Source organism: Callionymus lyra, chromosome 2 (assembly GCF_982586985.1).
Source record: "Callionymus lyra chromosome 2, fCalLyr1.hap1.1, whole genome shotgun sequence".
Lineage (NCBI taxonomy): Eukaryota > Metazoa > Chordata > Actinopteri > Syngnathiformes > Callionymidae > Callionymus > Callionymus lyra.
The window spans coordinates 19,489,796-19,502,303 of NC_141819.1; the positions used below are offsets into that span (position 1 = coordinate 19,489,796).

General features: G+C 42.0%; 3 protein-coding genes across 4 annotated transcripts; 2 read left to right on the forward strand and 1 right to left on the reverse strand.

Moving 5' to 3' along the window:
* Positions 1-1,719: 1,719 nt before the first annotated feature.
* On the forward strand, positions 1,720-5,806 carry a1cf (apobec1 complementation factor). Of its 2 annotated transcripts, none has more exons than XM_087783896.1 (13): positions 1,720-1,814; positions 2,496-2,640; positions 2,755-2,889; positions 2,970-3,100; positions 3,169-3,407; positions 3,478-3,639; positions 3,708-3,805; positions 3,878-4,015; positions 4,098-4,242; positions 4,641-4,876; positions 4,955-5,091; positions 5,182-5,339; positions 5,511-5,806. In XM_087783896.1, exons 2-13 carry the CDS (start codon positions 2,545-2,547, stop codon positions 5,654-5,656), a joined length of 1,821 nt encoding a protein of 606 aa, XP_087640022.1. In that variant the 5' UTR covers positions 1,720-1,814; positions 2,496-2,544; the 3' UTR covers positions 5,657-5,806. The 2 variants fall into 2 exon arrangements, with proteins under 2 accessions (XP_087640022.1, XP_087640023.1); XM_087783897.1 differs by having other exon boundaries at positions 5,182-5,349; positions 5,511-5,655.
* An 895-nt stretch (positions 5,807-6,701) lies between these two features.
* Positions 6,702-8,269, forward strand: cox11 (cytochrome c oxidase assembly homolog 11 (yeast)). The gene is made up of 5 exons (XM_087782772.1): positions 6,702-6,783; positions 7,257-7,493; positions 7,565-7,720; positions 7,782-7,907; positions 7,998-8,269. Exons 2-5 carry the CDS (start codon positions 7,266-7,268, stop codon positions 8,178-8,180), a joined length of 693 nt encoding a protein of 230 aa, XP_087638898.1. The 5' UTR covers positions 6,702-6,783; positions 7,257-7,265; the 3' UTR covers positions 8,181-8,269.
* On the reverse strand, positions 8,219-12,501 carry arg1 (arginase 1). Its single transcript, XM_087782771.1, has 8 exons — positions 12,403-12,501; positions 12,261-12,333; positions 12,024-12,195; positions 10,959-11,118; positions 10,799-10,893; positions 10,582-10,686; positions 9,207-9,343; positions 8,219-9,153 (listed from the first exon to the last, which is right to left on the reverse strand). Exons 1-8 carry the CDS (start codon positions 12,499-12,501, stop codon positions 8,975-8,977), a joined length of 1,020 nt encoding a protein of 339 aa, XP_087638897.1. The 3' UTR covers positions 8,219-8,974.
* Between the last annotated feature and the right edge of the window lie 7 nt (positions 12,502-12,508).

The window sequence follows — 12,508 nt, forward strand, 5'->3', positions numbered from 1 at the left end:
TTAACAAACTAATCATATTTTGTCATATGACATGTTAAAGGTTACAGTTTATTTATAACTGTAACTGTATACTGTTATAGTTATCAGCTGCAAACAAAAACTCTTAATGAGAATGATGAATACATATACTACTACTATTTTACTTCGGGTCATAGAGATAATGTTCATGTTATTGGTAAAATTGAGTCAAATACACAGATTTATACCAACAGTGAGGTTGCTAATAAAACTTTATATATAGCCGTTCTGAATAGTAGGACCTGCTGATCTATCCACCTTCATTTCTGTCTCTGTCATGTATTGTTGTTGTATTTTGTTATGTTTCGTGTATACAAACAAGAATATCCTGTTTTGGACTAAATAAATCTAAACTCATCAAATATGTACATTTATGCCTGTTTATTGCTGGTGCAACTTAAATACACCTTAAATTATTGAATGCATGAAGTGCTGAGTGTGCAGTCTGATGATGAAGCTATCACCACCTGTTAGCATTAGCAGGAGCTGTTAGAGATACAACTACAACTATAATGTTCAGTCAGACAGCACGTCAGAGACCGACTGACTTTCTCTGATGTCCACAGAGATTTAATCCAGGCCTCTCTTCCTGTTATGATTTTTATTTTTTTTATTTATTTTTATTTTAAAAATATTTAAAACCCAATTCTCCTGATTTACTCACACATGTTGAAGTCTGCCTCTCCAAGATGGATTAAGTCCCTCACAGAGACAATGTTTTGAAGATATTACTTTATAAAGTCTGAAATCTAAGGTAAGGTAAGGTAAGGTAAAACTTTATTGATCGTTTAAGTTTAATTAAATTGTTTAAATCTTAGCGAACGAGAGGTTACAAGAGCAAAGTCCATTAAGACATAATAATGGTCTTCACTCCTCCTCCAGCCAGTTGTAATCACACCCGCTTGTTTATACAACAAGTCCATTGGAGGTGGAGAGTTCCGGGATTAATGACGCGCACTGATAAACCTTGATGTTTGATCAATCACAGCAGAACAGACGTAGTTATGGTAAACAAGATACAAAACTAAGTGTTTTCAGTGGGCGAGGCTTCAGCACATTTTCTAATGTAAATGTTTCAATGGAAAGAGGGTTTTGTACAAACACATACTGATGAGTACAATAAAGGTCCAAGATTGATTTAAGACACACTTAAATCAACACATTAGTTGCCCCATAAACTAAGTACCATGTCGATCTCTGCTGGACACCCACTGTCATCACACTAACTGATTTTCTTTTTATAAACAAATATAATTATTGTAACAAAAATCTACTTAGATAATAAAAACAGAAAAATACAACAAAACAACAAGCATGCAAAGACACTGAGCCATTCAGGTGATGATAACATTCCACAATGACCTTTAACCCTTCGAGCAAAACCCTGATAGTGTAGCAATGGTTTCCAGAAAATGTTGTTCAACGTTTCCAGCCCAAACACACACACACAAAAACACACTATCCAACAACAAACACCACATGTATCATTCTGTGAGGAGAACACATATTATCTCACATATTGTTAAAACTGGGATAGAAAACAAAAGTGTGTTAGTGAGAAGCTCATGATGCATGTGCATGTGTGTGTGTGCGTGTCACAGATAGCAGCAGGTTAATGGTTAACACTGGTGGCTGGTAAAGCTAACACAGCAGGACAGTGAACCTTTGGAGTTTGATATGATGAGATCACACACACACACACATGCACGCACACACACATGCATGCACACACACACAGCTCTCAGAATGAGGTGGCTCTGATCGGTAGAGGAGGTGATCTCTCTGGAATTGCTCAGGTACGACTTTTATGTTTTTAAACATTAAGATTTTCTACATTTAAACAACACGTTTGCTACATCTTCCTCCACTGAAACAATTCATTGTCTGTATGAGTGTTTTTGTTCTTTAATTTAATTCCAACAGTTCTTATTTTATTTTATACATCTATTTGTTGAGAATCTTCTCAATAAAATAGTTTATTTTATTTACAAACACATTTGAATTGCAAATCCTCTTTGTGTGCTTTAAACTTTTAAACCATGTTATCTTTCACTTGCTTTTTCATTGTTACTGTGCTTTTTGATGAGGAAAACATTTGATAAGAACCTGATGTTCAAAGTTCAACTCCATCTTTTGAGTGAATATCTTGTTCATTTTGAGCACTGATCTACACTGGGTACTCCAACAGTCAAAACAGCTGGATCTGGATTTTTGTTTTGTTTTTTGTTTTATGTGGATAAAATGCCAAAAGGTGTGGGTCTACCTATATTTGTGTATCTGAGCATGTGTGTGTGTTAAAAGTGAAGAGGAAACTGTGTTTTAGTTCTGACTCCAAAGGTAAAAAATATCTGATAAGATTGGGTTTTGTCGATTCATTATTTGCTGTCCTAATTTACAGTTGTATTTGTACTGGTTCGTGTTGTGTTTGTCTACTTGGTACTTGGTGTTCAATATTTGCATCTTCATGTGCCTCACAGTGAGCTACGTTAATTTCCCTGATTTACGCATCGCTGTCAATCACACCCAATGGAATCCAATCAGAAAGCAGGAGGGGATGCTCAGGTGCAGAGGGAGGCTGGACTTCGGGCACTGACGGAGCGAACTGGTTATCAGCTGCAGCAGGTGAGCTAAGCAATTTTGTTTTATTGTGTAATGTTGTGTTGTGTAATGACTCCTTTCTGTCATGGAAACGTTTACAAATGTATTTATTTATGTCTGTGGCTGATGGTCTTCTAGGAGAACGGACAGCGGCGCTATGGCGGCCCTCCACCAGGCTGGGATGGCCCCCCTCCAGAGAGAGGCAGTGAGGTCTTTGTGGGCAAACTTCCGAGGGACCTTTTCGAGGATGAGCTTGTGCCACTGTGTGAGAAGGTGAGAGATTTCACCAGAACCGGATTGGTCTTCGCCGGAGCCTCTACCGCTGCTTTGATAACACAGTTGTCTGGGTACAGTTTGGGACCATCTATGAGGTGAGGATGATGATGGACTTCAACGGTAACAACCGAGGATTTGCCTTCGTCACCTTCAGTAACAAACAGGAAGCTCGAGCGGCTGTGAGGCAACTCAACAACCATGAGATCAGGTAAAACCATCTGACGCGGCGAGCAAAGAAAGTATCCGGTATTTTTGACATCAGCACTGTTCCCATAGGACTGGACGTCTCCTGGGTGTGTGTGCAAGTGTGGACAACTGTCGCCTTTTCGTGGGGGGGATTCCAAAGACCAAGACCCGGGAAGAAATCCGTAGCGAAATGACAAAGGTGACAGAAGGTGTCGTGGATGTCATTGTGTATCCAAGTGCTGCAGACAAGTCGAAGAACCGTGGCTTTGCCTTTGTGGAGTATGAAAGCCACCGGACCGCCGCCATGGCCCGCCGAAAGCTGCTGCCAGGTAGGCAACTATCCCTGGTCCGGCAATATCGTAGTAAAAAAAAGGTCATTTGGACTGGTTATTGTTGCAGGTCGTATTCAGCTCTGGGGTCACACGATCGCTGTGGACTGGGCAGAGCCGGAGGTGGAAGTGGATGAAGACACGATGTCAACGGTGAAAATTCTATATGTAAGAAACCTGATGCTGCAGACCACTGAAGAAACCATCGAGAAAGAATTCAGCATCAGAGCAGGTACCAGCAGTGCTCACAAGTCTCGCACACGAAGCGTCGGACATGACAGACAATCTGCCGTGTTCCAGGGTCCGTTGAGCGGGTGAAGAAGATCCGGGACTACGCTTTCGTCCACTTCAGAGAGAGAGAGGATGCCTTGAATGCCATGAAGGCTCTCAATGGGAAGGTACCGGAGAGGAGTTTGTGCTACAGGAGCATGTGATAAACGGTCGGCTGATGAATGCTATGATCTCGACAGATCATCGACGGGTCACCTATTGAGGTCACACTCGCCAAACCTGTGGACAAGGACAGCTACGTCCGTTACACCCGCGGCACAGGAGGACGGGGGAGCTCACTGCTGCAGGCCGACTACACAGCCTACACCTTGAGCCAGGTACCTACTTTTAGTAACCATGGAGATCTCTTTGCTCCCGCACAGGCCACTTCCCTCTAAAAGATGCCCTTTTCTCTTACAGGTGTATGATCCTGCAACGACATACCTTGGTGCACCAGTGTTTTACGCCCCACAGGCATATGCAACTGTCCCTAGTCAATACCGCTTCCCAACAGCAAAAGGTCACATGGGGGGGCGAGGCCTGATCAGAACGCCGTCGGTCAGAGGTGAGTATCGGCCGCCCAAAATCGTGGTATCACCCACAACCAATATGGTCATCTGACATAAAAATCCGTGTTAATCTGCTTTGATCAGTCATTCCTTACCTTTATAATGGTTGGAATGGCTGTGATATTTTGTAATTGACTGTTTGAACCATAGTTTGATTATAATGCAGAATTAGTTTGAATGCTAGAGAAAGTCTGAAACAGTCAATTTACAAAAGATCTGATATTTACCTGATCACATTTGAAAAAATAGAAGCGTTCAATGAAGCTTTTGTTTCTGGTGTTGTCACAAATGGCAGCTGAAGGGTGGAGCCCACAAGCCCCGCCCACTCATCTCTCTGCTTGCTATGATTGGTCGGTGATTTCCAGTGATTTGATTGATTCCACTTTTCCTGTAGACATTTACATGACTGTACCTGTAGGGGCAGCAGGGGTGCGGGGTCTGGGGGGACGGGGCTACCTGGCTTACGCTGCCGGGGGTGGAGCTATGAACCGAGCCATAGGTGTTGGAGGTGGAGTAACCTATAGTTCAAAGGGAGAAAAGCAGCTGGATGAGAAGCTTTACGATCTATTACCTGGCATGGAGCTGACTCCCATGAGCCTTAAGACCAGTGGAGGAAAACCAGCAACCCAGGTAACAACCATCGAACAAGGCGGCATCGTTGCCAATCGGCAACACCTACATCTGACAAGGTTATCGTGGTTGCTCCAGATTCTAGAGGAGGTCTGTCAAAAGAATAGCTGGGGACAGCCCGTCTATCAGCTTCACTCGGCCATCGGGCCGGACCAAAGACAACTGTTCCTGTACAAGATTACTATCCCTGCCTTGACGTCCCAGAACCCAAGTGTGTGAGTGATGCTCATGATTCAATCTCCATGGGTTGCAGTGACGCAACCGATAGAAATAAAGGCAATGTGCTATCGTCTCTCACTCTCTAGACATCCCTTTACTCCCGGCAAACTCTGCACAGCCGTAGAAGAAGCTAAAGTCCACGCTGCCGAGCACGCACTGCAGAGCCTCGGTCTGCAGACAGAGGGATCCACTGCAGAAGCCACGTGTGCTCCAGGAGCCGCGGTGGCCTCGGTGGCCTTCCCAGGTATGTGAAGGTCCGTACCAGAAACAGAACTTTACACTTTATGTTACACTTAGTGTAGAACTTAGTTCAGATCTCTTTAGCCTACCTAGGTCTGAGTCTTTGTAGGATCTAGCTCTGGTCCAGTAACTACACTGTTGAGCAAACATAACGATGACAATCTGATCTCTGCAGGCTACGCCCTGGCGAGCAACACGGCCTTGGCTGCACTGAAGCCGACAGTGTCTCTGGGTCAGGACATAGCTGCTTTCACCACCTACGATGGTTATCCCGCCTTCGCTGTGACGACTCGCCACGCCGACGGATACGGCGTCTTCTAATCAACGACGACGGCCAAAAATGTGAAGCAAAGATCAAAAGCAAAGAGCTGAAGAGTCGGGGAAACAACCCCCGACTTCTGGATCTCATTCCTGTCCCTTCCGTTTTAATTTCACCATAAATGAATAAAAGTTTAAATGTTTTTACATTTACGTTATGTGTTTTCTTAAAGATTAACCACTCACTCACACTGTTGCTTCTTTCTGTCTTATTTAAATACTTTGAACATGACCGATCTTCCTCTCTCTTTGCGCTTGATGGATCTACTGACTCCTTCAAGAAACATCTTAAGACCTTTTTATTTGTTCAGGCTTTTCCTTGATTTTCTGGAACTCCTGTTTCTGGAACTGTGTTATCAGTTATTGTTTTGATTGTTTAAGCGCTTTGTGACCCTGGTCTGGAAAAGCGCTATACAAATAAAAATGACTTACTTACTTACGTTTTGCCAACGCAAAGTTTCATTTTTTAATATTAACTTAAATCTTGAATGATGAAATTCTAAGCAATCTTTGTAAACTTCTGGTAAAATTTAAAGTAAAATTGTTGATAAGGAAATTCTATTTTAGTTTTACAACGTATTTAGATACAAATTCTGAAATAAATGACTGGTTTGATAGAAATTCGGCGATGGTGGATGCACTTCATTCATTTAATACTTTAATTCTTAACCAGAAAATATCATGCAAATATCAAATCGCACAAACATTCGACAATTTCTTTTTTTAGCGTAAACAGTAACTGTAAATAACGTAACGTTTCCAGCCGGTGGAAACTATTTCCAGCTTCTTTATGGAAGCGTTAACAATTATTATAATTAAGATACTATTAAGTAAACTATTAAATTTTGAAGATAGGACTGAACACAGAGTATATACTACTTTCCGAAGATTATGTTAAACACGCTTGTTTGTTGTTTGGGAACCATTCTAAATTACACCATATTCATAAGAAAATAAGAGTTATATATTTATTTTAAAAACCCGGTTATTTATCAAGTTTACAAAGTTCGCCGACGTCAGACGTCACTTCCGCAGACGTAGCGGAACCTTCCACATGGTCGGAGCACAATCGTTGCTGCACGACCAGGTCATGTAAGAGCGGTTATTTGCAGAAGGGCAGCGGGGGAAAGGTAAACTACATTTACTTTTTAATGTAACCGTGAAAACAGTGTAGCAGGTTTCTATATTTGTGCAGCCGAGTTTTTATCTTTCGTTTATCGCGTGATGTAACGGTCATTGACAAACTTGGTCTGAACTCAAAGCATTTATTTTGAATTAAAAGCGAGTTTATCGGTCATAAGGATTCTAGTCATGTGCTATATAAGGACGAGGTGTGAAGGAGGAGATGGTATAAGACCGACAGAAGCGTGCATGTGTCAATACAAGTCTGTCAGACCTTGTTGAGGAAGACTTGATTTTCTGGAACTCCTGTTGTGTTATCAGTTTTATCTTGCCCTTTAAAGTATATATTTTATTGAGTATTGTTTTGATTTTTTAAGCGCTTTGTGACCCTGGTCTGGAAAAGCGCTATACAAATAAAAATTACTTACTTACTTACATTCTTATTGTTGTTTCATTTAACGCTTGTATATTCTTCTCACAGTCTTCAATCATGCTGTTCCTGCGGACGCTCGGCCGCTCTCCGGCGACGATGCTGTGCCGTAGACTTCCCGTCCACTTCCTGTCTTTGCGGCGTGGCATGAAGAGTCAAAGGAGCAGAAGCTGGGAAGAATCTTGGAAGCAGCGGAACAAGACCGCGCTCACATACATCGCGGCCGCTGGAGTCGGCATGATCGGACTGTCGTATGCGTCGGTGCCGCTGTACCGCCTCTACTGCCAGGTACGCTAGACACGGCTCACTCGTACAAAACCCTCTCAAGTCGGCGTCGTGACTGAAGCCTCTCCCTGCAGGCGGCCGGCCTGGGTGGCTCAGCCGTGGCGGGCCACGACACGGATCTGGTGTCAACGATGGAGCCCGTGAAGGAGCGTGTTATCAAAGTGGCGTTTAACGCAGACACGCATTCCAGCATGCAGTGGAACTTCCGACCCCAGCAGAGTGAGGTTTATGTAAGAACCACCTGCCCGACGTCGCATCTGGTTGTCGCTGATTCACTCGCTCTGTCTTCAGGTGGTTCCCGGAGAAACGGCGTTGGCGTTCTATCGAGCCAAGAATCCGACGGACAAACCCATCGTGGGGGTCTCCACCTACAACGTGATTCCATATGACGCGGGCCAGTACTTCAACAAGATACAGGTGCGTGGACCAACAGACGGACAACTTTTGAGATGAAGGTTTAAGACGATGTAGTAACACGTCTACGGCATCTATCGTCCGTTTCTTCAGTGCTTCTGCTTCGAGGAGCAGCGTCTAAACCCTCACGAGGAGGTGGACATGCCAGTCTTCTTCTACATTGACCCGGACTTTGACACGGACCCCCGCATGGCCCGAGTGAACGAAATCATTCTGTCGTACACGTTCTTCGAGTCCAAAGAAGGAATGACGCTGCCAGTTCCTAAGTTCAGGTGATGGCGTGTCACGTTTCCTTCTGTAATCATGTACAAATGTTTGTAAATAAAATGATTGATTTATTGGAAATAAATTGATACTCATTTATACATTTTTGCAATTTTTATATTCTCGTGTTTCCCTCCTTATTGATTTGATTGCATCAGTGGTTGGATCACATCTCGTTTCTTTCTCTTAAGTATTTGATTCTTTTGTAATTCATGAAAGAGTTGTAATGAAGTTCCCTTTAATCATTTCAAGTTACTGATTAAAAATAGAAATGCATGATAATATAGAAGTATATTGGTGACCTCAGAATATTGAATGATTTAACATTAAAAATGTTGAAACTTTAAATGTTCCTGTAATTGTTTATCATTTCTATAGTCGAAAAGTTTTAGTTTTTTTTAATGAAAGAAATTTCGAAGTTAATGCATTTTTTTTATTAATATTTTGATTTAAATAATTCCAAAATACATTTTCTAAATTGAATATTTTAAATACTTAGCCGTTTAAATTCAGTATAAAAGTGTTGGTATATCATCACGTGATCGTTTGCGTGTCGTATGATTGGCTCAAAATGTGATTTAATAAAAGCTCAAGCAAAAAAAAACACCAAGTTTCATCATTTTAAATTCAACCAATATTCTGATGGACGACATAGATTGATGACAAACTTGAGTAAAGATAACGATCTAATTTTCCACCAGTAGGTGGCAGTAAATTGACTGAAGGTAGTTCTATTTGCACTTATCCAGATCAGTGCTTATCAGAAATCACTAAACAGGTCACATGACCTCGCCCTGGACCAGGAGTCACTTCTCTCCTGGGCTCGGTTGAGGGAGGCGGTAGTCTGGCGAGTGGTTCCCCTCCCTTTTACGCCCAAAACATGCCAGCAGCAGATTCTTTGCCGTGGTAACCGTGGACTGGATCTCAGCATCACTGCTGCCCCTCAGAGGATTGACCTCCACCAGGTCCATCCCTGACAGAAGACCTGAGGAGACGAATGGGTCAAGTGTCCGAGCGGTGACGTTTCAACTGGAGTACCTGTCTGACAGAGCTGCTCGCTGATGTACACCCCCTCCCTGTAGCTCAGACCCCCCACCACAGGTGTGCCTGTGGCCGGTGTGAAGGACGGGTCGATGGCATCGATGTCGTAGCTCAGATGGATGGGCTTCTTCACCCTGAAGGAAGTAAGAACCTTATGTTAGTGCATGACCGTAGAAGACATGCGAGACAATTCCTTTAAAAGAGAAACACCTTTCATAGGTACATTTATATATTTTTACGTTTAGCAACACTAAAGGTGCTTCCCAAACTTTTCTCGTACCTGCTTATATATATATATATAAGCCTAATTAGTAATATTTGCCTAAAACAAGTAAGTAAGTAAGTAAAGGTTATTTGTAAAGCGACTTTCTAGACCAGGGCCACAAAGCGCTTTAACAATCAAAATAATAACAGTTAAAATATATACTTTAAAAGATCAAGACGCATAAGACAAACACAGGAGTCCCAGAAAGTCAGGGAAAAGCCTGCACAAATAAGAATGTCTTAAGAACACATTTCGTTGTAATGTCCAGTATTTGACTGTGTTCAAAGAATATATTCACCTAGAATGAAATCCCCCCCTTATGTCGTTGCACTAGGCCTCCACCGGGGGGCGCAAAGTCCTAATTTGTGCTGTCACATTATAAACGCTAATTTCATGTTCTATATATATATATATATATAAAAAAACACGAAATTGCTGTGTAACAACCATCTTTAGCATGTTGCTAACAGTTTAGCAGCAGACAATGACGTAAAAAACAAACAAAATATAAACTGCATGTAACGAAATAAACGCTAAACAACACTTTCCTTATGTTTATTATTTAATGTAAAGATATTATTTGTATGTTACGCATAAGCCATAATAAGAGACATTATTTCGAGGAATAAACTAAATGCTACACCTAGGTTTTTTCTTCTTGTTAAAGCGTTATTTATATTCTAACTTAAATGCAATAGCTTTAGATTTGTTAGACGAGAAAAGAGACATTACATTTTACTTTTGATTCATTGAAAAATTGAACATATGAATAATTTTGTTAAGAAGATGTACTTTTTGATGATATTTTGTCATGGCTTGCTTTAGGTAGATTAATATATACTGTTTATAAACCCTCAACATTTTGCAACAACTTCACTACAAGTAGAAATGTCCTTCAGAATTCAGAATATGGTCACCTTAGTATTGAAATGTTGAATATGCAGCAAAAGGAGAGAACAGTCTGATCTTATTATTTATTAACAAACAGCGCTCGTCGGTTGGATCATATTAATGAGTATAACATGATACAAGGTTTTTATGTAGTGAGACTAGTGTTGATGGTGATGGAGATGATCGACGATGTGCTCGCTGTGATGCTCTCCTCACCTGACGGACACGTAATCGCAGGTTTCTTCCATCACTCGTGAAACACCAAGTCGATCAACATCCGACATCGAAAACATCTTGACCCCCAAATACTTGAGGATGAAACTGTAAAGAAGAAATAGCAAGCACAGAACGGTTAGTCCTTCAGGATGTGTGTTCAAAAAGTTACATGCACTTGTATATTTGACCCAATTATTGGTGAACTCAAGGACGTAACTGTTCTTCAGGGTCAATGTCTCTGAGCCCGATGTAGATCAGATCTCGTGCCGACACACAAGGTTGCACCCATGTGAAGTTGGGCAGCACTGGTATCTGCAGACAACACACACACTCATCACCTCGCCTCTCCTGGACTTTGATCACTACCTGACTCTGACCTTCGACCTCAGCTCCCGCAACAGGAAGGACATCGGCTGCCCGTGAAGGTTCCCCGTCGGAGTGGTCAGAGGAGTGTTGATGTCGGCGTGGGCGTCGACCCAGACCAGGCTCAGATCCCCGACTGCTGCGGCGTGACCCAGGACTGACCCCACCGCCAGGCTGGAGTTCACACATGTGCCAGACAGGAGTGTGAGAAAATATTGATACACAACGATATTTCTATTCCACGATACCATTCAACATAACTGTATCCATTATATATATATATATATATATATATATATATATATATATATATATATATACATACACTTATTTTTTGGCTTTATTATTTAGCAAATAATAATCTATTATATATATTATTTGCATCATTGTTATTCTATGGTGTATATTTCCATATAACGTGTATAAAAAACAATATTATTATTTTTTTAAATGACATTAACATGCAAAAAATTAAGTTCGTTTTTGTGTTGCAATAAAACTTCTATCCAGTAGATGGCAGCAGTCATCAATCTTTTGAAGCTAAAGAAAGAAAGAAATCCTGCGAGATCCCGGCAATGACCGAGGACAAGAGGATACAGTCGACTCCAGCAGTTTTAAAAGCTGATGTTTGGACATACTTTGGTTTCAATACAAATCAAAGCAGTTAAAACTTCGTCAAGAGTCATGTGGTCTGTATGATCTGCAACACCAGAGTCAAGTACTCGACAATAGTACAAATATATCCTACTACAGTATTGTTTCACTTGTATCATGACACAGATCATAATCGCAGATTTCATTCAGTTTATTAATGTAAATCAAAAGTTTCTGATTTATGATATCGAGTGAAAAAAGGGTGAAAACTCTGTAGGAGTTCGGAGTTCATTGACATCTGGATGTTTGTGTTACAATGGATGATTGACGAGCGGCGACATCCGCGCTTAAATATTTACACACACAAAAACAATTGACTCCATTTTCCACCATGACCTCCATCTTCAAGTTGAAATGAGTTAGTGCTATTGATGCTGAAGAGCATCGATCATGACGTTAAATTATGGGGTGTCAGCTCAGCTCACCTGTGGTCTCCACCGACCACCACGGATGTGTAGCCTTCGTTCTTCACCGCCTGCACAGCTGCAGCCAGCCTTTCATTAGCTGCTCCCACCGCATGCACTCGCTTCAAGACCCCGATGGGCTCAGACTCCAGGTCCTCAAACTTCAAGTTCCCATAATCCTTCACGGTACATCCTGCAGATGAGCCTCTTGTCACGGAGGTCCAGGATTGATAACCTACAAGCTTCAGAGTCACTTACCGAGACCGCGAAGTCCATCTAATAATCCCGCTTCTCGGATGAGGTCCGGACCTCGCTCCACGCCCCTCAGCGGCTGTCGTACACATGCATGGTCAGCAGGTTTTATCTAAAGCTGGTCTAGGTGCCCGGCTGATGACATCACCTGTCCCTGGTTGAACGGCGCTCCGATGATCCCCACCGAGTGATGATGACGGTGATGAAGGCGTCCACAGGCGGAGAGCACCAGCAGCTTCCTGATCATGGTCGTC